At 28.1% G+C, this 26,652-nt stretch overlaps 6 protein-coding genes across 6 annotated transcripts; 1 reads left to right on the top strand and 5 right to left on the bottom strand.

Annotated features, from left to right (window-relative positions):
• Positions 1-1,744: 1,744 nt before the first annotated feature.
• OCT59_002917 (uncharacterized protein) lies at positions 1,745-7,983 on the bottom strand (the record flags this gene model as incomplete). Its single annotated transcript, XM_066145270.1, has 23 exons — positions 1,745-1,970; positions 2,058-2,147; positions 2,220-2,368; positions 2,451-2,531; positions 2,601-2,956; positions 3,032-3,109; positions 3,176-3,275; positions 3,341-3,389; positions 3,468-3,571; positions 3,654-3,791; positions 3,869-3,992; positions 4,086-4,987; positions 5,086-5,211; positions 5,276-5,467; positions 5,534-5,629; positions 5,715-5,771; positions 5,861-5,913; positions 5,995-6,069; positions 6,138-6,168; positions 6,244-7,040; positions 7,126-7,543; positions 7,630-7,852; positions 7,934-7,983. The coding sequence occupies 23 exons, from the start codon at positions 7,981-7,983 to the stop codon at positions 1,745-1,747; spliced, it is 4,515 nt and encodes a 1,504-aa protein (XP_065996006.1).
• A 148-nt stretch (positions 7,984-8,131) lies between these two features.
• OCT59_002916 (uncharacterized protein) lies at positions 8,132-9,293 on the bottom strand (the record flags this gene model as incomplete). Its single annotated transcript, XM_066145269.1, has 5 exons — positions 8,132-8,138; positions 8,217-8,248; positions 8,318-8,922; positions 8,994-9,064; positions 9,145-9,293. 5 exons carry the CDS (start codon positions 9,291-9,293, stop codon positions 8,132-8,134), a joined length of 864 nt encoding a protein of 287 aa, XP_065996005.1.
• Positions 9,294-9,348: 55 nt separating this feature from the next.
• Positions 9,349-10,834, bottom strand: OCT59_002915 (uncharacterized protein; the record flags this gene model as incomplete). Its single annotated transcript, XM_066145268.1, has 7 exons — positions 9,349-9,497; positions 9,567-9,639; positions 9,720-9,891; positions 9,969-10,154; positions 10,229-10,421; positions 10,499-10,636; positions 10,792-10,834. 7 exons carry the CDS (start codon positions 10,832-10,834, stop codon positions 9,349-9,351), a joined length of 954 nt encoding a protein of 317 aa, XP_065996004.1.
• Positions 10,835-13,112: 2,278 nt separating this feature from the next.
• OCT59_002914 (uncharacterized protein) lies at positions 13,113-15,279 on the bottom strand (the record flags this gene model as incomplete). The annotated part of the gene is made up of 4 exons (XM_025329441.2): positions 13,113-13,219; positions 13,380-13,466; positions 13,761-14,444; positions 14,514-15,279. 4 exons carry the CDS (start codon positions 15,277-15,279, stop codon positions 13,113-13,115), a joined length of 1,644 nt encoding a protein of 547 aa, XP_025169319.2.
• Positions 15,280-22,789: 7,510 nt separating this feature from the next.
• On the bottom strand, positions 22,790-23,206 carry OCT59_002913 (uncharacterized protein; the record flags this gene model as incomplete). Its single annotated transcript, XM_025327840.1, has 1 exon — positions 22,790-23,206. The coding sequence occupies one exon, from the start codon at positions 23,204-23,206 to the stop codon at positions 22,790-22,792; it is 417 nt and encodes a 138-aa protein (XP_025169318.1).
• Positions 23,207-24,589: 1,383 nt separating this feature from the next.
• On the top strand, positions 24,590-25,671 carry OCT59_002912 (uncharacterized protein; the record flags this gene model as incomplete). The annotated part of the gene is made up of 3 exons (XM_066145267.1): positions 24,590-24,681; positions 25,105-25,252; positions 25,324-25,671. 3 exons carry the CDS (start codon positions 24,590-24,592, stop codon positions 25,669-25,671), a joined length of 588 nt encoding a protein of 195 aa, XP_065996003.1.
• Between the last annotated feature and the right edge of the window lie 981 nt (positions 25,672-26,652).

Raw genomic sequence — 26,652 nt, 5'->3', positions numbered from 1 at the left:
AGTCTATCTCCTGATTCAACTTTATTATAATCAAATTTCTATCTTCTTTCGTCATTAACGCAATTTTACTCAACCCATCAGCCAATTCATTTCCTAAAATACCTGAATGCTTTTTAACTTTATAATAAACCAAATCCCACTCTAATTTTATCATCAACCATTTTAACCATCTCCATAATCCAATACTTTTAATGTTCCATATCCTTCTGGTCGACCATATTCTATTTTCTACTATTAATTTATACCATAAATCTAATACTACCTGACTATCCGTAAAAATATTCACCTTTGCACCCTTCATAATTATTAGTAATCCTATAATTATAGCTATTAATTCTAATTCCCATACCTCATATTTACCCTCAATTTTAAAACTTCCTTTACCAATAATGTTATTTTCATCCATAACAACCCATCCAATTCCATTGTCTCCATTTTTTTTACTTTCGTCCGTATATAAACTAATATTCTCTTGTTTAAAATCACCTAATTGCATAAATGCATTCTTTAATTCCAAAAGACCTCTACAATCTTCAAAACTCATTTTCATTATATTAAATCTATTATCAAATTCTAATAATTCTTCCAAGTCTCTTCCTATAAAATCTCTTTCTAACTTTTCCCAATAGTTTTCATAAACTATATTATTATTATATCTATTATACACTTCTCTTATTAATTCATAACCACTATGTACTTCTCTGCTATCATTTTTAATCATCTTTTTTTCTATTTCATTAAACCATAATGGTACTCGACCCTTACTACTACGACCAGCTTCTCCTGTAATTTGTCTCCATGTTTTTAATCTATTATTTTCATCTATTAACTGCGTCACATACATTATATTTACTGACTTTAAACTTCGAACACTGTTACTAAAAATTTTTTTCTCTATCATTTCATCTATCAGCGTTTGTCCTCCACTGGTCACGTGATCATGTATTCTACCATGATCGCACAATCTAAAATTATCATTTGCTAGCAGCTTTATCCCTTGCAATATTTTAATAATTAAAATATTATATAAAATACTATACTAAAGGAAATAAGTAGTTTTTAGGCGAATCAATCAGATCATCGTCATCTTTACTCTATGATACGTAAGCAATAGAATTATGAATATAACGAATCGTGGATTAAAAATTTACAATTAAGATTATATTAATCTGGCCAAAAATATAGTAGGGTCAGCTTGCATTACCACTGGAAAAGCGGAATTGGCCAAAACTACAATTAATTTTGGCTCGCATTATGACTTGACTCGAGCTAACTCGTCGAATCAAAAAAATTGTCATTTATGCGATAGAAGCTACATTTTCTGCGGTATTATGAACTTATATTCTCGTTAGTTTCCATAATCAAAATATGATTATGATTAGATTGCTTTTCATCACTTTTATTATTACAAAAAATAGATATAACATAATAATGTTTTTAAGTGGCGGGTGACGTTTTTAATTAATTATGATACATGATACAATTGATACATGTTTTTACGATTACAGCATTCAATAATCGGCATGAAAAATTATGGCATTACAACATTACGCCATATATATGGCGTATATAATTTTGCTAATTATCTCCTAATCGCACTTTATAAATCTTGAAATATACGTCATAAACTCCTGCCAAAGATTTTACTAAATAATGTTCATTTGACTCATACAAAATTTAAAAAGAAATCTCAAAAACAATAAGAATTGAAAATTTTAACTTGATTTATCCCCTATTATACTTATTATATTTTCTTCAATAAAGCTGGTTTATGTTTTCTTAAACTTTCTGCTACGTAATTAAAATGATTCACTAATTTACCCGCATCAGCAGTACTAGTAAATTGACATCGTAGAGTTTTGGATGATGAATTCTGTGGATGATAAGATTGTGCAATCTCTGCCATTTTTTCTAAAGAGTAACTACGCCGATCACTACCAAATAATACCGTATACAGGTATAACGGAGAACTGAAATTTTCAAAGATTTTTTTAAAAAAATAGGGAAATTAAATGAATTTTATTACAAAAAAAAAAAATAACTAATAAACTAATTACCCGTTTTCTTTATTTTGTTTACAAATATCATTAAGTTGATTTGTTGGAGTTTTGCATTCTCCATCAGATAAGAATATAATGACATTTACCCTAAAAAGAAAATTATAAATAAAGAAGTTATACAAAATAGTTAATGTATTTAACTTATTCAAAAGAACGTACTTTGTAGGATCAAAGTGAGTTTCAATCAAAATTCCAGCTTTCTGAATTGCACTATCAAAGTCTGTTAAACCACCAGCTTCGTATTTAAGCATTGAATTTAACACATCTGAAAGATTTGTTAAATCTCGATATTCAAATGGGACTATAGTCTGGATTATATCGGTGATTAGAGTGTATCTTTTGAATAAATATGAGTTCAAATTAAAGATCATTAAGTGTAAAACCGAATACCTTATGGTTGAACAAGATTAATGAAATGCTATCAGGAGTTATTTTAGCGGAATTTTTACGTGTATTCATAAATAAGTACACCTATTAATAGTGAATCAAGTTAACGAAAACTAAGGTTGGACTGGTTAATTGAATATCATTTAATATTACCGCTTGATAAACTGCGCCAATCCTATTATTATGCTTCTTTGTTAAGTCATCATAAATTGGAAAGTCTTGAATCGGTTTTATATCTTGCTCACTCATAGAAATTGAATAATCCAAAACAAAGACAATGTGAAAAGCAGTATTTAGTTTTTCACAATTAAAATGATGTCCATCTGAAGATATATATCCATAATCGTTTGGAGGTTTTGATTCTGGACAAAGTTGAGCATGGAAAAGTTGTAATTCACAAAATGATTTAGTTGGAGGAACACTTGTAGATCCGGATTTAAGATGTTTTTCATCGGGACATTCATGATCACATTTTGCAAATTCTTGTTGTTCTTGAACAGTATAAGGATCTAATATCAAATAAAACAATCTAAATATACAAAAAGTGCATTAAGGGGACACAGAGGAACTTTATGCATTCATACCTTTGAAGCCTGTTCGCTCCCAGAAAAGTTTGTGAGAAATAAAATCTTTTGGCTTATCAGGATTAGGCGAAACTTTCACTGATTAAAGAATAATAACGTAATATGTAAATAAGTTCATTTAAGGAAAGAGAATTTATAAATTACCATTGATGTGTTGCATATCCCGGCTCTGATTTCCAAGTCTGCAATTTTCTTCATTTTGGCAATAATCAATATGGCGATGTCTGCCTAAATCTTTACAAAACTAATACAGAGAAGGAAAATTAAAATAGGTAGGAATTATAAATCTATATTTTGTGTAATACTTACACAATTGCAAAGAACAAATGTTCCTTGATCACCAACTCTTAAATTGTGCCTAACAATTAGACATTTTTTCAATTAAAACAAAACATCATATTTACTAGATTTTTCTTCAATGATTTATATACTATACCCTGCATATACAAATTCATCATCTTCTCCTGTGAATTCAGTTTGTGTCATATTACCATGTTTTGTGTCATGAATTTGTTGCTGATGTCCATAAGGTAACGTACACTAATTTCATTTAGTTTTTTTAATATTGTAATTACCAAAAAATGAAATTATATAATTAAACATAAAATCTTGAAATACATACAAAATATTCGCAGAACGGACATTGTTTATCACAATAATGAAATACTCCCTCTTCTTTATGCGTATGTTTTCCAGTATGCTCAAATTCATTCGGAGGAATCTTTTTATTGCATTTTAATTTATCACTTACTTGAATATACTATTTATAATAAAATTATCAAAGGCTTAAGAGTTAACATTTTATCATATTTTTAACATTATACATTAAAATTGTACCTTTGTATATGTAATAACAGTTCCTTCGACTCTACCCCTATAAGTTTCTTCTTGCTTTTTAGGTTCAGTCAACACGTTACATATACCATCTTCTTCGCATAATTTACGACATTGATGCTCTTTCCTTTAATTAAAAATATTTTTTTAATCAATTAACTTTCATTCGGAAGAAATAATGAAAATAATTAGAAGAGTATTATAAGAGTATAGTACATACCCACAAAAATGATTAACCTGCTGTGAACCAGAAAAAGCATGAAAGTGATCATCACTTTGACATCTTTCCTTGCAATCTGGAATTGGACATTGAATTGGACAAATTTTATTTTCACAATGATGAAAATCATGTTCTTCTTCACATGATATAATACATTTATTTGGGCAACGATAATCTCCTTTTGTGTTGTGTATTGATAATGAACAATCTTTTCCACAATAATGATTACGTTTTGATTGACATAAATGTTCGCCATCATCATGTCCAATTTCCTTAGAACAAACTTTTTGACAATTAAGCTTGTCAATAAGGAAACATGCTTTACCACACAAATGAATCATTTTAGCACAAGCATGTTTTCCTTTATGTCCAGCTTTGTGTCTACATTCTGGGGTTGGATTGTCGTTGTGGGCTTCGGTAAAGTGACAAGGAAAATGGCACTTATGATCGGTTAAACAGTCATGATTTTCTTTGTGATCATGATTTTCATTGTAACCACAATTTTTCACACATTTCAAACCACATTGATAACATGTTAATCCACACAAAGTCCATAGACGTGTAAGTTCACCTATTTTTTGATCCAATGCGTACCTTCCATCAGTTATGTCACTATTATCTTGTGGAAATCTGGCAGTATTTTCCAAATACCAATTTTTAACACGTGAAGTTCGATGCCCAATAATATCTTTTAAGAATCTATCAAAGTTAGAAAACCATTCATTATCATCCGATGACTCTTTTCGTGGTTGTGTGGTTTTCTCGAAGTGGTTTCTTAAATATTCAGAAAGCTGGATGAAAAATTCATCATCATGATCATCATCATCTGGAAATAATTTAATTGGTTTTCCATCGTTCAAGAAATCTATTGGACCATCAATTGGTTCTTCGGAATCATGATTCTAATTAATAAATAAATTTAAAAATAATTTAAAATACACACATCTCTCATTAAGAGTTACATATGCAATTTTCATTAAAATAAAGGAGTTTTATTTACCACAAGAGGTTCAATAATGGGATCCTTTTGCTCTATACCATAAGATACAGCGATTGGAAGCAATCTTTTTAACGTTGCAACACGGATATGTATGAGGTTTTCGTTTAACGAACTCCAATCACATATCTAATTTTCAAAATGTAAAAATTAAAGAAAAGAATTCTCATCATTAGACATAGTGCTAACAAACCTTCAATTTAGCCATGATTACTTTCGTATTTTGCAAGAAAGTTTTAGCATTTTCATATTTTGTTTCCTGTTCATCTAGCTTTATTTTAATTTTTGATAGCTTTTTAAACCATGCTACGTCATGAAAAACAGGCCAAGCTATAATACTTAATCCACCTCCATACATTTTTGTAATAAAATTATCTCCTCCTTCCTAAAAACATTTAAATTAGTTTTTTTAAAAGATATACACTGTTATTATAATTTTTATTTTAATTACCTCTGCAACTAATTTATCCAATTTTAATTGAAACTCTTTAGTAATACCATTCTTATCTGTTTCAGGCACGTCTTTAATGATAATACAGAGTCTTGCCTGAAAAATAATTAATAAATAATCCGCAATTTTTAGGTTTAAATAATTATAGAAATATATTTGGATCCGACTCAAATAACTTTACGCCATCTTGAAATTTTTGAAACATTTTTGATGCATCTCTATTTATGGTGTATTGATTCTTTTGTAATTAAACAATTTATTGATCATATTAGTAAATATACAAAGCAAGAGTCAATAATATAATATAACAGTATAATTAATATTTACTTTATAAAGAATAAGATTTGAGACAACTGTATTAAAGAGTGTTAGAAACATATCTGAGAATTTATTAATTGACAAAATATAGTTAGATCATGATAAATAAATAGATAATTTGTAAGATACACTGTAGCACATACCTTCTTGTGGAGTTCTTTCAAGAGATCTTAATCCTTCAAAGTCGAGCGCGACATAAATACATTCTTTTGTATTAACTATAAGTAAAAATAGTTAATAAAATATAATGTATTTTGATGGAGTAAAAAAAAAGTTTAAACCCTACCTAATGACATCCATACGCCTTCAGTACAACGCTAAAAATAAGTTGGTAAATATTTAGAATTAATCAAAAAATTTAAAAAATTTAAAAAGATATACTTACTACATACCATTGCTGACCCATCAAATGTAGTTCCAACAAGATGGTTTAACATAAATGATTTTCCACATGATTGTTCACCCATGCTTGAAATAATTTTTACTTTTTTACTACTAAAATGCTTGAATATTCCCTCATACCATCCAAAAGATATGTTTTTTGATATAATTTCTACATGACGACGATCATCTCCAAGTTCAATATCCGAAGATAATCCATCCTTGAGTGGCTGAAATAAGTTGTTTCTTGCTACAGCAATTTGTATAGGAATTAGACAACAAAGTTGAATAATCCACTCTCCCAATTGATATTCTGATGAAAAGTCCTTCTGAAATTTCACATTTGCAATATCAAGTTCTTGAAAAGTAATGACCGATGTAGAAAATTCTTTTAATATATTTGCAGGTTTCTTTGTAGAATGCTTTAAATCATCAAATATTTTAGTAACATATTTTTTAAATTTCTCGCCATATTTTTTAATGTTGTTATTTTTATCAACATCAAGAACTACTTTTAGACTAAGGGGGCGACTTTGTTCAAGATAGATACAGCTATCAATTGGATATTTTTCAAACATTAAATTATAAGCATTGATAAGATCATTTGATTTTGTTCTCTGAAGCGCAAGTGAATGATTTCGCATGCATTTTTGGAAACGAAATTTCGCCTTTTGAAGAGTAATTTTGAGTAATAAAGAATTAAAACATCCATTATTTAAATCGAGTGAGATCAAATGAGTCTGTCGGTTATTGATACAGGAAATTTGAAGAAATTCTAAGAATTTAAAATTTAATGGTAAATCAATAACTAAAAAATAAAATAAAAGAAAATAAATATTAGTAAATTCATAAACTTTTAATAATACAAAAGAAAAATTTTAAATTATGAGAACCTTTATTAACTTTGCCTCCAAAGTTTTCGGAAAAATAAACGTAAACACGATTTATTTCTTTAATATCATTATTATAATCACGTTGTTTTTTATCATCGGTAGAAATAATTGAATCAGCTTTATCAGGTTTATCATCCAATATTTCTTTCGTAAATGTCACAATACAAGAACCATCTGGGGAACTTAAAACGTTTACTAAATTAGACGGAAATTTACAATCTGTTACTCGGAATTGTGAATTCACGAGATTAAAAATACGTGCTCGTCCACAATTCTCGACAAAGCAAAGTTCCTCAGTGTCTTTGATGAACAGAAAATATTTAATGCTCGGTATATTACTATACCATTGCAATAATTGAATATTTGCATAACGTCCATATAACCTTGATCGATTATCGGTAAAAGAAAATACATCAAGCTATTGTTACATTTTTTGTATAATAAAAGAATTAGACGAAAAAATGTATTACAATTTAAAATAAACTAGGGACTAATATCAAATACCTTAACTTCTTCTGTATTATATATTGCGAGAAGCCCTTTTGGCTCATTAACTGCAATAATAAAATTTTCATCTGTATAGAATGATTTAAATGGTTTAATAGTCGAATGCGATTTAAAATTTTGTGCTAATTGTCTTGCAGTATTAAAGAATATTTCAATTCTTTTTGTATCTTTATTGTAAAGCATAAGAAGAAATTTATCTTTATCAAATTGAGATATTTTTCTATAATTATAATAAAGATATTAGATATTATTTTTTCTTAAAGATCTTAATTTAAGTTACAAAAATTATTAAAATTCTTACTTAAAGTCATAGGCTTCAGGAATGCGAAATGATGTACCGTATTGATTCATATTAGAAAGTAAAATTGGAGATGGAATATAAGTCTCGTCTTGTTGAATTTGATGATTATCATCTACTTATAATGATGTTTCATAAATAGTTAACTGCACTTGATCTGGTAGAAGTTCTTCGATATCATATTTAATCGTGAAAAATTCTTTATTTTCTGAATAAAATTATATTAAAACCTGATTCGCTAAAATTTATTTAAACAAAATAAACACAGTAAGAAAAAACAATTTACTTTTTACATTTAATACATATAATCGCATGGAACTACAAAAATGAATAAAATCGTAATAATCAGTCAATATAAATAAAGAGCAATTATAAAAGTGAACTTACTCTCCCGCCATCTTTATATTTTTTTTCTATTTCATTACATATTTGTCCAAACATATTTTTCTCAATTATTTTCTTTTCTTCTTCATATTCTCGCTTTAATTTATCTAGTTGTTTGTTATTTTGAGTACTCGGCAAAATTTTTTTAAGATTATTAGGAAAATCTTCATTTTTCCATTTATGATATTCCTCAATAGAAACATTTATAATCTTTTTTTCAAATAATTCAAATTCGAAGAGTTTTTTAATAAATTCTTCATCTGACTCTTTACTGGTCATTTGTTCTGCCTTTTTAATATTCGAAGTTTTAAAAACATTATTTAAAATTCTCCTGACTTTTGATTGTTGTGTATATTTTTCAAGCAATTTGTTTAAGTCAGATTCAATATCAGTGAGCATATTGTAAAAGGTTTCTATTGCGAATTTTTTCGTTTCACCTGTTTCATAGTTTTCTTCTGATTCATTGGTTTTTTCCAATATTTTATTAATAACGATACATGATAAATTATATTTTGTTTTCATTTTTTCCCAATTTCTTGAGTCAATTTTAATCGTTTTTTTAATTTGATCCTCTATTCCAGGATACCTTGTTCGAATTCTTTCGAGGTCTACATAATCAAATATATACTTAAATATTGTTTTTCTTTCAAAAAATTGTATTGTTTATCATTATATTTACCCGTATCGCTCATGCTCGTTTGTGATGGACAGTTATCCTGATTATCCTGCTTAATATATTTGCCGAAATAACTATATATCATATATAAAAGAAACATATTTAATGATATTAAACATAAACACATAAAGCAAATATTAATTCAAATACGCACCGTTCAAAATCACGTAGTTTTATTGATGCCATTTTTTGAATGATTTTGATATCTTCAGAGATAGTGTTAATTTCTTGATCCTTTCTTTTTTCATTTTGATCTTTTGCTTCAGAAATTGCGTCATACAGTGGAGTTAATAATTTTTCCATTCCTAATCCGTGTTTAACAAACAATTCTAGTGCATTTATATCCATCTTATTACGATTAATACGTAAATAACGACCTTGCAGTTTTGTTTCGAGATGATTTTGGAAATTGTTCTACAGAAACTTGCGCCGAGACAGTTTTTGAATGCAAAATTCCCTTTATCAGTTGTCGAGTGACGAATGATTGATTTGTAGTAGATTCAACAACTAAATAAAATGGATATTTTTAACATTTATTAATAATGCAAGCTCAACTTAAGTCAATGTAAAGCGTACCTATTGGATATAACGGGATATCATCTTCATTTTGATTATTAATTTCGTTCTTAATTCTATTTGACAACTTCACCTTCATAAGATAAAATTATTATATAAATTATTGTCGACTTTTAAGTTAAATAAGAATACTTATTTAAAAAAAAATAAAACCTTAAAGCCGTTATCAATATTAAAATCTTCCCTTTCTTCTTGACTTTTTTTTACTTCATAATCATCATCTGAATCATCGCCTACGTTAGTACCAGAATTCTCTAAGTTTAAGCCTTCCAAATCTTCATCGCTCATTAAACAGATCTGATGATCGGGGAGTTTTGTTAAATATCTAATAAAAAAATTCAAATGAGTAATTAATTATAAACCCTAAATTTCTAACGCAAAAAAGAAAGAAAGAATCAGCACCTATGTAAATTAACCATATTCCTTTTAATCTGGGAAGAAGCATCTAAATCATTTTCATAGCATCCAATTTCAGGCCAATGAATAATTAAACCAAAATTAGAATTCACTTTTAAAAAGTAAATTCCTGGAAGTAACGAAGGTTTGTTTGTATCATTAATTGAGACGGAAGTTGTGAGCAATTCATACCTGTAAGAAAAAATTTAGATTAACTATTTTCGTATAAAGTAATATTGCTACAACGAAAGAAATTTTATATTTACAATTGTTGATCAATTATATTTTTATTCAACAAGAACTTTGCAATCAAAATGCGGTTTCCATAACATCCAATAAGACGAAATGGGATTGAATTTAATTTCGAGTAATTAATTTCAGAAATAGACTTGAAACTTGATGGGACCATATCATTGCATAGTTTCCCTAAATATTCCTTGGAAATAATTATCTTGTCCACTTTAAGATATTAAACATAATGAAAATTAATATTGCTTTACAGAATGTTTCAGTAATTTGACTTTAACTAAATTTACCAATGCCGCTTGAACCATCATCATAACATAAATCCAACAATCGATACAATCCATTAATACGATTAGCTAAGTCGCTTGAACCTTCATTGTAATTAGCTTGTGAAGGTGTCGTCAAGTCATTCGTGTCCTCCTGAACCCCTAAAGAAAGAGTTACAAATAATTGAAGAAAGTACTAATTTGTCATTCGAATAATTCGGATAAATTGCACATCCCGTGACCATTGCTTATTTCATTAAGCAAGAAAATGGTGAACTTAGAAGCATACAAATAAATAAATAAAATATTTTATGCACCATTAGAATCGTTAGAAACTTGTCCAGAATCACAATTTTGCATGATGCGTTGCGAAAATTTCAAACAATAAATCAATATCTAGAGACATCCTTTTTTATATATAAATATTGGGGAATTTGTTTTTGGAAACAATCGGCTAAATAATTTGCCGATATAGTATTAATTCACAAACATGCATGTGACAATTAGATTTTAAATTAGGGATCGCTAGCCATGTAAAGAATACCGATGATCTAATGTTGTTGAAAAATTCTGGTTTAAAACTTGCGGTTTAAAACTGTGTAATGTGCAACAAGTACAAAGTTGCATTATTAAAATATGACGATGTCTCTTTGTTATGCTAACGTAAAAAAAAAAAAAAAAAAAAATTAATACACGTGTATGTTTTCCGATATGTAAATTTATTCTTAATTGAATAAATAATAAGATAATATATTAATTACTTTATTACATCTTAATTTTAGGTTCTATATATACTTTATTCATACAAATGTGCCTTCTTTTTGCACAATTAATTCATGATACATTTAAAATTAAAATATTTACAAAAAATACAGACACACAAAATGATTAAGCGATAGGATCTAGGATTAGACACAGAAATGAGCCACTCGGAAAACTTGAACATTGGCTAATTAATAGTTTACTGTAATCGGCTAACTGAATTGATAAACTGTGTAACCAGTAAACAGATTAAGAAGATAACTGCGTGCTTTAAATTTATTATTTTCTGAGCTTATCTGTTATTAATCTTAAGGTCTTTAAAAAATGGAACAAAATTGACTTCGAACCGACTCCAACGAGCCAAATCTCTCAAATTAAAATTAAAGGTGGCCATTTAAATTTTTTTAGTCGACCAACTTCAGAACAGACGAACCGATCCCGCCTCCAAACCGATCAATGACCCAGAATTTCCTGAACTAAAGTAGAACTATTTTGATCACCTTTTTAAAATGGGTTGAAACAAATTGGGTTGAATGATTTTTTTGTGATCTGCCGATCAGCAAGCTAGGATTTTGATCGCATATTTGCGATCAAAAGCTCAATGATCAAGAATTAATTTGGCCTATTGTTATACTATTGTGTTTGCATAATATCCATATAAAATGGATGGTTATTGTCGAAAGTAAATATTTTTTTTAAAGAATCATTTTTAGTTCACTAAATAATAATTGTCAATTCATAAACGGTGGCTGTAAATTGGTAGGCTGTCAACTCAATAAAGAATTGTGCGAAGAAAATTGTATTATCCTAAAAATTATTCCATAGAAGTATAGAAAACTTAAACATTATTCGTATGGTTTATCGTAATGAACTTTTCACACATTGTTATTTTGGTAACGCATAAAATAATTTTGAAGCGACTGCTGAAACCTTCTGACCAATCAAAATCAGGAGTTTTGCGTTCAAGGTCAGGTGTATTTTTATATTATAATTTTGTCAAAAACTGCTTTCATTTATTGAGATTAAACTGTATTCATAAATCATTTCATAATAAGGTTTTTAATTAATCAATTCGATAAAAAAGTTACTTTATCATATTTTTAAAAAGATATTCAATTGCACGAAGTGTTGTTATTATTAATTCGGCTAACAACACCCAACCGAAAAAAATCCATGTCGATCTTGAATAATTGTTTATTTAACTGCTACTATTTACGGCTAGATATTTACGGCTAACTACATTATTATTTTAAAAAAGTGTAGTTAGCCGTAAATAACAAATATAACACAATAATTTAAGCGGTATAATTAAATTGAATAAGTACTAGTATTATTAAAATAAATTTTGGTTGAACATTTATTATAGCTTAATAAAGTATAAATGATTATAAAATTTATATATTTTATTATTGAGTGTTCATATACGTATCACGTGACTTTATTAAAAAGTTATGTAAAAAAAAAATTTAATAAATATAATTTTTAAAAAAATATGCAATAAGTGTAATTTTGTCTGTTCTGCAAGTTTACTTAAAGCGTCAAAGTTAATTTTAAATGTCAATTTTGATTTATTTAACAAATTCTTTTTTTTTTCCCCTGATTTTTCGTTAAATTTAATTCTGCCCAACATTAAATGATCACTCCGCGTTTGAACATTATAGGAAATCGTCTTTATTATTATGTAAATTTAATAAATTTTAAAATGTTAATTTAAAGTTAATAAATAAATTAATTAAATTAAATATATATAAATCATCACATTTTGATGTTGCCTCCTTGTCTTGCTGGTTCGCTTTGGTCTCCTGGAAAATTATATGTGTATTGGCGTTTCTTGCGCTCCTGGTTGGATATTTCGGCTAATTACACCATTATCAAATTATGGATATATCAGATGACCACTTTTTTTTTCAGGACATTCTATGGATAAATTCCAGACACCATTTTCCATATAGAAAGAATTCATTAATTTCACAATTCTAAATTCTAAATTAATAGGAAAATTACACTAGTATTAATTTTCAATTTTTTCATAAATATTAAAAATTTTTGGAATGAATAAATTATGGATTTTATGGATCGAAGTATACATATTTCAAATTTTTTTCCAAATTCTTGAATTTTTTGCTCTTACAAATACAATCACCTTGATTACATTTAATATCAATGTATTTAATTTTAATTCCACTAATTTTTTGTTTCAGGAAAATTGGACCATGATATTTATTTTCTCCTATGGAATATAAACTAACAAAATTTGGATGTAATTTTAATGATTTGTTTTTAAGTTTAATAAGATCAAGCATTTTACTTATCTTACTCATGTGTTGGAAGGGTAAGATTCCACAATTATCAGAATTAAGATAGTTTGAGATAATAAGTGTATAAAATGTAAAATTAGGTAAGCTAATAAAATGGTTATTTTCCAAACAATAAGAAAATATATATGATCCAATCTTATTTTTTTCATCATTATAAAAATAATGTCCAATAACTTGATAATTATTATTTGGAGAATCCAACTTACTTAATACTGGAATTCCAAAACAAAGAACTGATGGATTATATTCCAACTCTAATGGTATAACTATAGTTTGATGATTTGATGCATTAAAAATATTTCTTAGAACTTTCAATTTAAAATTAAATTCTGAATTATTAAAATTAAAATTTATATCATAACCTATGATCATCCACCTGATATTCAATTTACATTCATGCTTTCTAAATTTTTTTTGAATACAATGAATTAAAAGTTTTGGATCTTCATTTGGTGGCCAAACAACCTGACAATTAAAAATATCTTTTTCATTTTTATCAACAACTGTAGCAAAGATGTTACAATCAGAATCTTTACATTGAAGAATTTCTAAAAATTTTTCTGGTATGTTTATCAACTGACTTCCAGATTCGAGCAACTTATAAGAATAGTCTTCAACACTTGTAAAAAGTATTTTTTTTCCGGTCAAAGATAAGATTTGTTTACGTAAATCTTCAGGTAAAAGTTGAAAAATATTAACTGGTTCTTTAAAATTTATACAACTCCAATATTTAAAATCTTTTAAAGATTCAACCCAATCTGTTTCATTAAAGTTGTTGGAACAAGCTTCTTTTCCTCCAAATAATTTAAAACTTTTAAATTTAGAAGAATAGTTTGTATTTGAAGATTTTGAATATTTTTTTTCACATTTCATATTTAATGACTGAATACCTATATTTGAAGAATATTCATCAGCATTTTCTTCAGAATTTTCTCTTGCAATAACATATGCTCATCCACCCAAAATAATTTCTTTTGAAATAAATTGACCAAATTCACTTATGACATCCTTAAATTTTCTAGGATCATTAGAATTTATTACATTCCTTACTGCTTCAATGAATTCTATAGTTGGTTTTAATTTAAATTTTAAAGACATTTTTTTGTGTTCAATAATATTATAAGTTGTATTAATTGTAACATTAGAATTTTTAATGTTTGACTTTTTGAATGATACTCCCAATTTTTCAAAATTTGGTATGTCAATATCCGCAATTAAGAGCAAATCATTTTCTATAATCTTATTTTCTTCCGAATCAATTTTAATTGTACGATTTTCGTATCCATCAACGATTTCATTCATTTCACAATCCACTATTGTAAATGCTCTATTATTAGCTTTTTCAAAAGTTACGTCACGTCCATATTCTAGTTTATGTCTATTTTTAAAACATTTCCAATTGAGTTCTGACGTTAAATATAAAGTTTTACTTTTTTTATTAATAATGTTTTCTAAAATCTTCTTTTCTTCATCTTCTCTTGCTATTTCAGCAAGTGAGCCTCTAGTATTATTATTTTGACTAATTTTATATGCAAATGTTAATGTATCGTCCATTTTGACTTTACTATTTTGTTTAAGTATTTCCCGGACTTTTGATAACTTATATTTAAGATTTAAATTAATTGATACAACTTTTGATTGCAGGTCATCTATTTTAACTGTTATGTCAACGTCATCTGTATTATCGGAATCCACGTTTTTGTTTTGATATTCAATATTAGTCATGTCTAGGAACTTCAATTGAACTATCACTTTTGCTATTGAGATAATGTGTTAAAGCTAAGGATCTCTTCTCCTGGTCAATCAGGGTCACAAGGAGAAGACTGGCTGTTAGACGGTTCAGAACCAGAGGCGACACTTTTATAATTGTATGTCAAATTATATTTGGTCAAATTAAAAAATCAAATAATGAAATTTCTATTGTGATTTGGATTATTTAAAATTTTTCTTAAAAAAATCTAGAAAAAATTTAGTGAATATTAAAAGTGTATAACGAAAAAGCTCTTTTTTTCATCTTTTTTATATACATTAATTTTGATCGGCGTTACACGATTTTTTTAATTTGTTACCCAATTTAAAAAAAATATGACATAATAAATCGTCGCTCGCAGCATGGATCACGTGACATAATGTAGGTTAAAAAACAATATTATTAATCATCGCTCTATTTATTTTTTTTCCTCGTCCAAATTAGGAAATTCTCCGCATAAATGGTTTTTCCTTATTTTTATTTTTGGTAATCGGAAGGTTTCATGGGATTATAAATTATAAATTTGGATAAGATCGACCGTTAGTCCATTACGCAGCATGGATCACGTGATATAGACAGAAGAAAACACATAAACATATCTCAATAGTTATACTGTAGAATCGTTATAGTATTTTACAGGAACCGTTAGAAAGCGCGTAGCGAGCTTTACGGCTTTAATTCTTTCATTGTTATGAATAATTTGTTTCATTAATTTCTAGTATTACATTTTTAGTACAATTAATTAAACTTCAATAAATTACTTCGTACAATTGATACGTATTGAGTATTGACGTACGTAATATAAATAGCACGTGATTTTGAATTATAAACAACTAGAATTTTCTATCGTGGGCTTTATTGTAATTCGAGTCGCTTGATTGGCCACCGATCTCAACCCAATTGATTCGTACGTAAAAAAAAAAAATTAATAATTCGAACTTTATTACATTATAAATATATAACAACTAATTCATGCACGCATGTGTTTGAAATCCCGAAAGTCGTAAAGTATAGAAAATGTTTAAACCCCATCAATTTTAATTGAACCAAAAGGATTTTTTATTAACTACTTTAATTAAATTGTAAATATAAGCTTTATAAGATCAACTTTACTTTTGACATGTAATGATCGACCGTAGTTGTTAGCACTAAATAATCTATATTCATCCTAAAATATTTTTGATAAAAAAGAATTTAATTCAATGTTTTATTCGCATTATCAAGTTCTTTGTGAATACTTTTGGATTCTGTAACTAAATTTATCTATTTAGATATATCTAAACCTTATATAGACGCTGAATACATTCAATATGCGACTGTATATATTGAACCAGAAATATGATTAAAACATTAATTTTTACGAATAAAATTTAAGTATTTTGTTATAAAAATATTTTCAAAATCTATTTCTTTGTTTATTGTTTGTTCGTAAAAATTAAAGGTTCCGACGCCCGGCCCGTCGTGTTATTCTATAAGCTTCTTTTCAAAGATTAATTTTTTGATTTGTGATAAACTTTATGGGCGTATAGCTCATTAACCTTGAATTTAATTTTTTAGTAGGAGTTTTTGCGGAATAAAAACTAGAAAAATGGTCATTTATCGGAGTTTTCCCAGAATTTTTTTTATGGGGGAATGACTAATCGTTTTCCTCATAGAAATTATAATTTAACCCATTTTTAGAATATGTACAATGATTTAATGTGCGACGATCCATATACAGAAATAAAACAAACGAACGAACGAACTGTCATGTATCAATCAAAAGTTCAAAGTGATTAAAGAATGGAACTTTCATCTATTGTTCTTGGAAATTTATTATCATAATATGAGTTTGGCCTAAGGATAAATTATAAGCCTTTTTTTTATTCACTTTCCAATTTGAGCTTAACGATACATCAAAATGATTTACTTAAACAATGAAAAATGACATATATGCATATATGTGCATTTGCATGAGGAATATGTTAAAGAAAATGGCATATATGATATTTGTATAAGATAAAAATGGAAATGGGTTTAAGCTATTTACAGTTAATTAAAAGTATCGTTCTTTAATTTATATTGTTTAATATATTAAATATACAAATTAGAACTCGATATAACGAATCCTTCGGTTCACTGAAAAAAATCACTATATCGAAATTTAAACAATTTTTGTGTCCATATAACGATAAAATCTTAAAACTCGTTTTATCATGAAATTCGTTATATCGCATAGTCATTATATCGAGCTCTGGCTGTAATCATCGAGATTTTTTTTTTCTGAGTTCAGAAAACTGGAAGTGCTTCATGACCACAGTTACGCAGTCTTAACATATGGGGGACAGCTTATTGTGAATGTCCTCTGATTTCAGGAATTTCTTGATAGCTCAAATATTTTTGTGGAAGGTTTTGCTGCTACTTTATAGATAAGAATATTTTCTATAAGGAACTAAATTCATTATGGTTAACGAAATGTATAAAGTTCCATTGGATTATAAAAGTTTCATTACCAATGTCGATGTTTTATTGGTTATCACTTGAATCAAAGTTTATTGTTATTGATTTTAACTTCACGTGAATTCGTACATTATGAGTTTCTCCTAATAGTCTTAATAGTTTGAATTAATATGCAGCATGCCTTATTGCCTTATTATATAAAATTGAATTTAATACTGTATAATTGCGTATAAAAATTATAAACTAAATTTATTGAGACGCATGATTTTATATTACCTGTCACATGGTGTAAAATTAGATGTTATATTAAAATCTGACTCTAATATTAGTAAAAGCTTAATATGATCATTCTGGTCCGTATATTACAACCATTAACCCATTAACAAGTACGCCCGTGCGATAACATGTAATTATTGTGTATTTTTGGTACGTGTTCTCGCTCGCCGATTTCTCATTAACAAATGACCTATCGGATTATCATATTAATAATTATATTCTTAAAAATTTAAAAACACTCCTGTACTGTACAGATTTCTTTTAATAAAAGAATCTCCAAATAGGTGGTTGCCATTAATTCTACTTAATTATCGGTATTTATGTATATTTTCAACAACATTAATTTAAAATTGTTAAATTTCCTAATTTAATTTACATCAAGAGTGTCGAATCCAGAAATTTGCTGTATTCCTGTAATATTTATCTTCGTCTAATCATCTAGAGTATTATTTTCAGTTCAGTTTCGTATCTTGAATTATTGAAAGCACATATTATAACTAGAATGAAAAATATCACGTAAATTATTTTTATAATTATTATTTAAGCTATCAGATACAATAAACTGCTAATATTTATCATCAAGTACGGTATACCAGGCAAATTAATGAGCAAATCCCGCGTAAAAAAAAAATAAAGAAGAAAAAAATCGGTAAATCTAATATTACCAACTCTGTGTAATATTTCTTGTCTAAAGAAAATAATATTCTTTTTTTTTTATAGAAATATGAAAGTATTGAATAAGGACATGAATAGTTTTGGTATATTATTTTGCGCGACTCATTTTTTTTAAGATTTAATTTCACATATTTTTCGTAAATCTATATTTCAAAGAAATTATTCTTTAAAATATAGTGTACATAATATTATTTAATCGATCTTTTATAGAAAATCTAGTTTAATTATTTATGAACTATTAAAAAAAAAATAAGACAGGATCTCAGGTTTTAAACGGCCAAAATTTGAATTATTCATTTGTCCATACTACAAGATTAAAATACTAAATACATAAATATTTATGAGTAAAAATCTTTTTTTTTTTTTAATGGCATACTAAGAAAAATGAGAGAAAAAATTATAAATACAAATCATCGGAATCATGTGACAAGAATGAAACTCATCTTTACTTTTCATGCCCCATAGCCACAGGAATTCATTTTGCCTCTAAAATTTTCTTCCAATTAAAATGTCTGGAAATGTAATGACGGAATATTTATATTTTTTTATTAATTACTCAAATTGTCTCTCAACATTATTTTCAAAGTCGCTGTGATCTTATTTTCATTACAATAAATAGACTTGTCATAATTACAATAATGGAAATACTCGCAATTTTACTCGTGAAAATAATTGAAAAGTTGAGTTTAATGAATATTGTAATTTCGTATCAGTAATTTTGTATCGCAATCTTAGTACGAAAAAACAGATCACAACCTTATCTTTCTTATACCAAATAAAATTCTTTGTTTAATTATTATTTTTAATGATGTAAAGGAAATATACAATCGGAATTTCATAACCAAAATGATACTGATCTAATTAAGAACCAAGAATTTCAATGAAAAAAAATTTTTTTTCGCTAGATAGATTCACAAGTCTCTGCATATACAACCAAATACTCAGCCCTTGATTTAGTGCTATGCTCATTAATACAATGAGACAAACAAAAAGTCAACGTCTCTGTTAATCGTGACCCTCTTCGATTACAAAATAATTATAAAATAAATCTAATACCAATTTTAAAAATAAATTTTTACAATCACCTCTACCATGGTTCTATATATATAGTATGTTTAGTCACAACTCACAAAATAGAAGATTCATATTTAATAATGTATAAATAAATATAGTTTACTAATCAAAACAATAATTTTAAAATTTTTTTTTTTGAAAAAAAAAACTTTTTGTACGCCTACATTATTTAATCTCTTTCAAGGAAAATTTTACCGAAGCTTATTCGGTTCCATTATTTCTTGCCTGTTTAAACTTAAATTCCGATTCATCAAATCTATTTCTTCTACTTAACACCTCAAGATATTAACCAACAGTCATCATAACTGGTTAAAAGGGATAAATTATTTAATATTATTTTTTAAAAGAATTCAACAGAAGTAATTTTGTTAAGAAAACACCAATTTTTGAGATTCAAATTCAGAAAAGTGTGCATAAGTATAAATAAAAACAACTTACTCTGCCAAAACTATAATATTTTAATTTTTTATCTCATTTAATTTTTAATTCTCCATTTGTTATCTTATTAGTGATAAATGAATGAATGACAGAAGCTGTTTAAAAAAAAATCGTTGATATGGTAACAGTTAATGAATGATAATACTGCAAAGAGCCAAAAAGAAAAAAAAAACTTACTACTTTAAATTACAAATGCAACCCAAATCCATTAAGGCATCTTAGCCACATACTGCGGAGGTTGGACGCCATCTTAAATATTAGTTATACGATTATCGTAAATCTCCTTTTCAATTATGGTTCACGAGTAGAATAGAATAGATATATAGATAAACTACACTTATGGGAGTATGTTTTTGTTGAATAATTCTTAGTTAGAATCGATTCGTAAGTTAGATATTGATATTAGGAATTCATATGATTCCGCAATAAATTCCTAATCTCAGATCATAATTTAAATATGCAGACCATGACCCATTTGTTAGATATATCAGGTATGTACATCTACTTTACTGGACATAAAGGCTGGCTAAAATATTTTAATCTCATAATAGCGCAATTCTATTCTTTTCTTGGTAAAATTATAAACAGGCTATCGATAACCTCAGCTAATCAATCTTTCTAAAATAGCACGATCATTTCGTTAATGCGATCAGTTAATTTAATCGTCTCCTGAAAGAACTGTTCCAATGAGAGGACTTTCGAATTGCTTACATTGAATGTTTTGGGAGAACTTAATGATAAGCTTCGTTAGTTAAAGTTTGCATCAAAAATAAGAATTGGTGTTTACTGATATATTTTTTTTCTCTGACATAGTATCGTACAATTTTTATGTAGGGATGTTTTACAATGAAAGATCACATACAGTAGTATTTGTAGAATCTGCATCATCGATCCCATTACAGAAACTAGTCACAAGAAAGTAGAGGACTTCGGAGTTATCGATTCGGTTGCAACAAATTCACACGCAGGTTCGCAATATTCTTGAAATCGGAAGGTATTACATCGATTATATTAGTCCCGATATTTACCAGAAAATCCCCACCCTTTGGTGTCTCTTCAGGACTGGGCTGATTTCGGAACGAAGAGAATTAGAATTTGTGACCTTCCAAAGGTTGTGAGTCGAAAATAGTGTCACGGAAATACGGGATGGTATTGGTCCCGGCATTTATCCTTAGATTTTCCTCTTCGAGCAGTATCCTGAGCACCTTGCCACTCAGCCATTAGGAACAGTTTTTAATAAATGTATTACTGTTGATAATTAGTTAGACAAAACGTATACAAAAATCTTTATGATTTCAGAACATATCCCAATAGATAGTGCTACACACCGAAGAGGACTTGAAATCAGTCCATGGGACCTTAAAAGATGTGAATGTTTAAAGTGTCATATGTTGGCACGTGAGTATTATTATTAGTGTATTGCTATGTATCCCTCTATTCATGGTTAAAATTGGTGCCTATTACATAACACAAAAGAAGATCCTCTGTCTATAATATTTTTCCATTTAATATCACATTTATCTAGTTTCTGATTGATATTATCCCGTATTGAAATAAACTCATCAAAAAAGTTAATCAGTAGAATCTATTTATTGTAGTCGTATATAAGTAGATAGTTATTTCGAAAAATGGGATGTCTATTGATGGAGATAATCCCTAACAACAACGAGTAGTCTCATGAACATGTTAACCATTCCTTGATGACAATCCGAAATCATTATGTTGACGGAAAGTCTGTTGAGCATTGAATTCGGACACAACGTGATTAGATTTTTTATCTCTTTAAAATAAATGGTCGTTATTCTATGGCTCAAGATTGACATAGAGAGAATGTTTTTCCGCAACCTTTGCTGTAAACATGTCATACGTAATATGTAGTAGCTTGAGATTTGCAAGTGTCGAATAAAGACTTATATTTTTGATCCGTACAATAAAGTTTTCAGAGAAGAACTACATTTATGATGTGATAATTTAATCGTTTAGGGGGAGTTGAATTGACTATGTTATTATGTGAAACCGATTTTCTAGATCATTTCGGAACGGTGCAATAGCTATTAGAACTAGTTTATTATTTTAACGTTTGATTTTATGTTTCATGGATTATTGGACATAGTCTACTTCGTACCTTCTGGGTATTCCAGGTAACCACAAATTTAATGGATAAGGAGAATCTATTTAAAAAATAAGTAGACTAACCAATTAAGCGAACATATTTTAAGGAGATATTAACCACTGAGTTTGTTATTTCATATAGCTTTTCTACAAATCCCATGAAATATATTGCGTGTTTAGATTTAATATTCAGTGGGCCAATGAGTTTCTCTTCCATTGAATGGAGAAAGACTTTCCATCAATATCGTGTTAACATACTCAAGTGATTACTCTTTGATGTTATGTACATGAGTACATCATTAGGTACCATTTTTGGTATTGGCTTTCTATTTATATACGAGATTACTAGACCACAAAAAGTATTACAATTGATTACCCTTTTGTTGATTCGGAATATTTTTTACCACGGGTTTAATGTTAGGCCGAAACTTAATGGATTCATGTTTATCGGAAAAAATCTTATACCTAAAGTCACACACGTATTTTACCAAAAAAATCATGCTTTCTAACAGAATTCTTCGATAAATTTGCTTTATTTCGTTTCACTGGAACGTTGCCATTCATTAGAAGATTATTGAAATAATGCCTGGGGTTTTGCCCACGAAGTGATTTTTTATTAGCAGACACATTGGGTTTATTATTCGTAGTGAAAGTATTTATCTTCGCTTCCGTATGAAGAGAGTCAAGCTTAGCAAACTCCTTGTTGAAATCTTTACGACTGTTAAAGGTTATTTCGAGATTATGTGATATCTGGGGGCACATAATCAGCTTAGGCTTGCTTCCAAATCCTTTTCCACAAACCTCAATTTTAAATACTTGAATAACAGTAATACAAAAGACACACAAATGTTCACTATAAATTAATAGATGAAACTGTTGACATGACATTTTTTCTCCGTTCCATACAGAACAATGTGACTGCCTCATTGATGATGCACGAATCAAATATTCAGAAATCAAAATATGTCATTCTTGTCTGCAATATACTCTCTCATTTGGTTCACTTAATCTTAAACTGAGGATTAATATGTTTTCGCCCAGTAGAACCACATACTTAAATTACGGAAATAATTTGAAATGCATTAAGTGTCTCTTTTTCGATAACGTATGCTCACCATACATTAGAATCTAGAGCATACAGATCACAGACTAAGAGTCTTAGCTGAGATACGTTGAAAACAAATTCGAAATATCTTTTGTCATTTTTTAGAAGAATCTTTATAACATGAACTATATACGAGATCGTTTACCTATATAGTAAGGTAAAAGGTAACGAAAAAAGCAGTTGTAAGATGAGTATGTAATATATATTTAAATCATAGTCCGCTTTAAAAAAAATACTCATACTAAATTATTACGTGAAGCAATAGAAACATCCCAAGAAAATATCCCGTGATACTTAGAAAGTTCAAATCTAGTGTTGATGTTGTTTTCTATTACATATTCGATTATTTCCCTATTATTAACCGTTATTACTAAGGGAATAATAATTTGGCCTCCGCAGTAGTTAATATATTATTTATCACATGATACTCTACGTGACAAATAATTATTTTTATTCTAGCAGAAAACGAAAATTACTAGCATCGATAAATAAGAAATAGTAGCGCAGATCATATAAGCCACGGGGCGTTATCAGGAAAGTAATGCAAACACTACATAATTTGAAAAAAATTCTGAACGATGATGTCGATCACCACTGTAAAGTTATTTGCGAAAAGTGGCGGAATATTCCTTTTTCTCTGATAAATACTATCTCCAAAATAACCTGGTTCACATGTACTGTTCATTTAAAAATCAAATTTGCGTTTGTCTTTCAGATGTTCAGATAATGCACGAACTTAATGATTTATCAAATTTCGCGTAACAGGTAATTTTTAAATCTCAATTTGTATGAAAATTGATGATCATATCTCAGTTTGTAATCAAATTTGATAATGTATTAACTTTTCTATAATTATAATCAAATTTCACGTTTGCCCAAATAATATTTAATCTCAGCTTGTCGAACTTAATGATCCAATTTATTCACATGTATTGTTCATATATAATCAAATTTCGCGTTTGTCTGTTTAAACGTTCGAATAACATCTTGGCTTGTAAGTCAAAAATCTAATATAGTAATCAGAGTGTGATTTTGATGTAATAAAATCAATTGTGAGACATATCACTTTCAGACACATAAGAAAGCTAAGTATTTAATATAAAAATATCGATTCTACCCCATTTTAAAATTAAAAAATTAAATTCTAAAATTCAAATAATTTTACAATGTCAACAAGCACACAAGTAAAGGGAGACACGTTGGAGTATAATGTTAAGGAGAAGTTCGAAGAGATCAATGTCATAGTACAAGGAGTAAAGTGAGTGTTATGTTGAGATGTTGGATATGTTGTATCGGCAGGTGCTTGCACCGGGTCACATATTACATTAGTATTTCACAGATACATTCCATGGCTCCAGATATTTATCTACGTGAAGGAGTAGAGGCTATGTATATTGCTCTCGTGTTTTCGAGAAAAACTGCTTTTATCTGGTGTTTCATGGCAACTCATGGTGTGGCTATACTTGTTACTTCAGATAACGTCGGCAGTCTAATCGGGCAAAGTCTGGTGGTACTTGTATATAAAGGTCATACTGTGTTTTGTGTGGCAGCACGGTCGAACCGGGCCTAAAGTGTTATCAGTGTTATACTGTCCTATAGATATGGGCTGTCTGGTCTAACCGGGGCTATCTGTATGGCAACAATGATGATACATTTCACTCATTCATTTTATTTATTTCAGGACGAGTTACAAGACAAATAAAGGGAATATTATAACAGGTGATGGCGGAGCTGATTTGATTGGCGAGTACAGAAATGTAAAGTTTATTGTACAATGTAAAAACTTTACTAATGAGAAAGTACATCCTTCTCTTATTAGAGATTTTATTGTATGTATTATTATTATTATTTGAAATTTAAATTTTATATGACCTCAATGATAAAGTCAATAATTTTTCAGGGGACTTTATCAAAATATTCCACCGGAACATTAGGTATTTTTGTAACAACTGTCGGTTACACGAAGTCATCATTTGAGGAGGCCGAAAATTCAGATTACGATATTATATTAACTGATTTACCAAATCTGATAAAAAAATTTACATCATATATAAATAAAAGAACAAAAAGGAGCTCCTCAAATGATGACAATGAATTCATCACGGTTGAAAGTGCAGAATTCGAAAACATTGAAGTAGAAAAAGATGCTACTTTATCAATATTTGGAATAGAGATAAAGGGTAAAGTGAGTTTAAAGAATATAAAACTTAATAATTTATCTATTAAACGAAGAAAATTGGACAATTAATTTCCATTTACATTTATTATTTATTAAATCAATTTAATATTTTTCATTAAAAGGCCAATAATCCGTTTATAATTTATTTTTTTTTTGTTTATTGTTTGTTCGTAGTATGTTCAACAATCTGCATGATGGTAGATGCCACCACAGCAGGCACATGATCTTATTCAGATTTTTTTATAGTCGATTTTACGAAAACCTTGATAAGAAGTTTAAAATAATAATACGAATCATTAGATAACAAATTATTTATTTCAATAATTAAAAATTTTTAAGTATATAGTCTTCATAATCCCTCATATTGGATGGGTATAATAAATGCACAGAATTCAAAATCATCTTATTAGTACCAGAATCTCAGTTCAACCTAAACGTCCCAGTTATTGTTTTTAGACGATTTTTCTTTTTAGGGAATATTAGTATCAAATACCAAATATTTATCATAAAGAAATATATATATTATGTAATTACATTTTTCATAAATTTTTAAATAATATTATTGGTGATAATTAAAATTATTTGGATTATAAACTAACGGAGGCATCGCTATCACAGTTTTTATCAAGGCGCCAGTTGGCAATTGGGTTATCTTTCTGATTAAACTGACTAACGCTCCATTAAATTTTGCGAGACGATCAGATTTCCAACCACTAACTATACTCCGCATATGCAGAATGCTAAGAATGATTGAGTCTATATTATCAAATATGGTATTTATGTGAGCATGAATCATTTTTCCTTAATGATGTATTTAGGTGAGCAGCTGAGTGGGGCAAATATGTTATCTGAACTGAATTTTATATTGGTGTATAACATTCCTAAAGAATTACTGTTAGAATACGATCACTTTGATCTAAGCTAAATCTCGCTAAAACCCTAAGAAATGGAAGCATGTAGTGCGAAAATCTCGTAATCGGATTTTTAACGAAGCTGATGATCACGCCTCATTATATGGTCCTCAAGCAGAAATGCTATATTTTAATCACC

Source organism: Rhizophagus irregularis, chromosome 11 (assembly GCF_026210795.1).
Source record: "Rhizophagus irregularis chromosome 11, complete sequence".
Taxonomy (NCBI): Eukaryota; Fungi; Glomeromycota; class Glomeromycetes; order Glomerales; family Glomeraceae; genus Rhizophagus; species Rhizophagus irregularis.
Note: the sequence above shows the minus strand (reverse complement) of the source record. Positions and strands in the feature narration are given on the sequence as shown.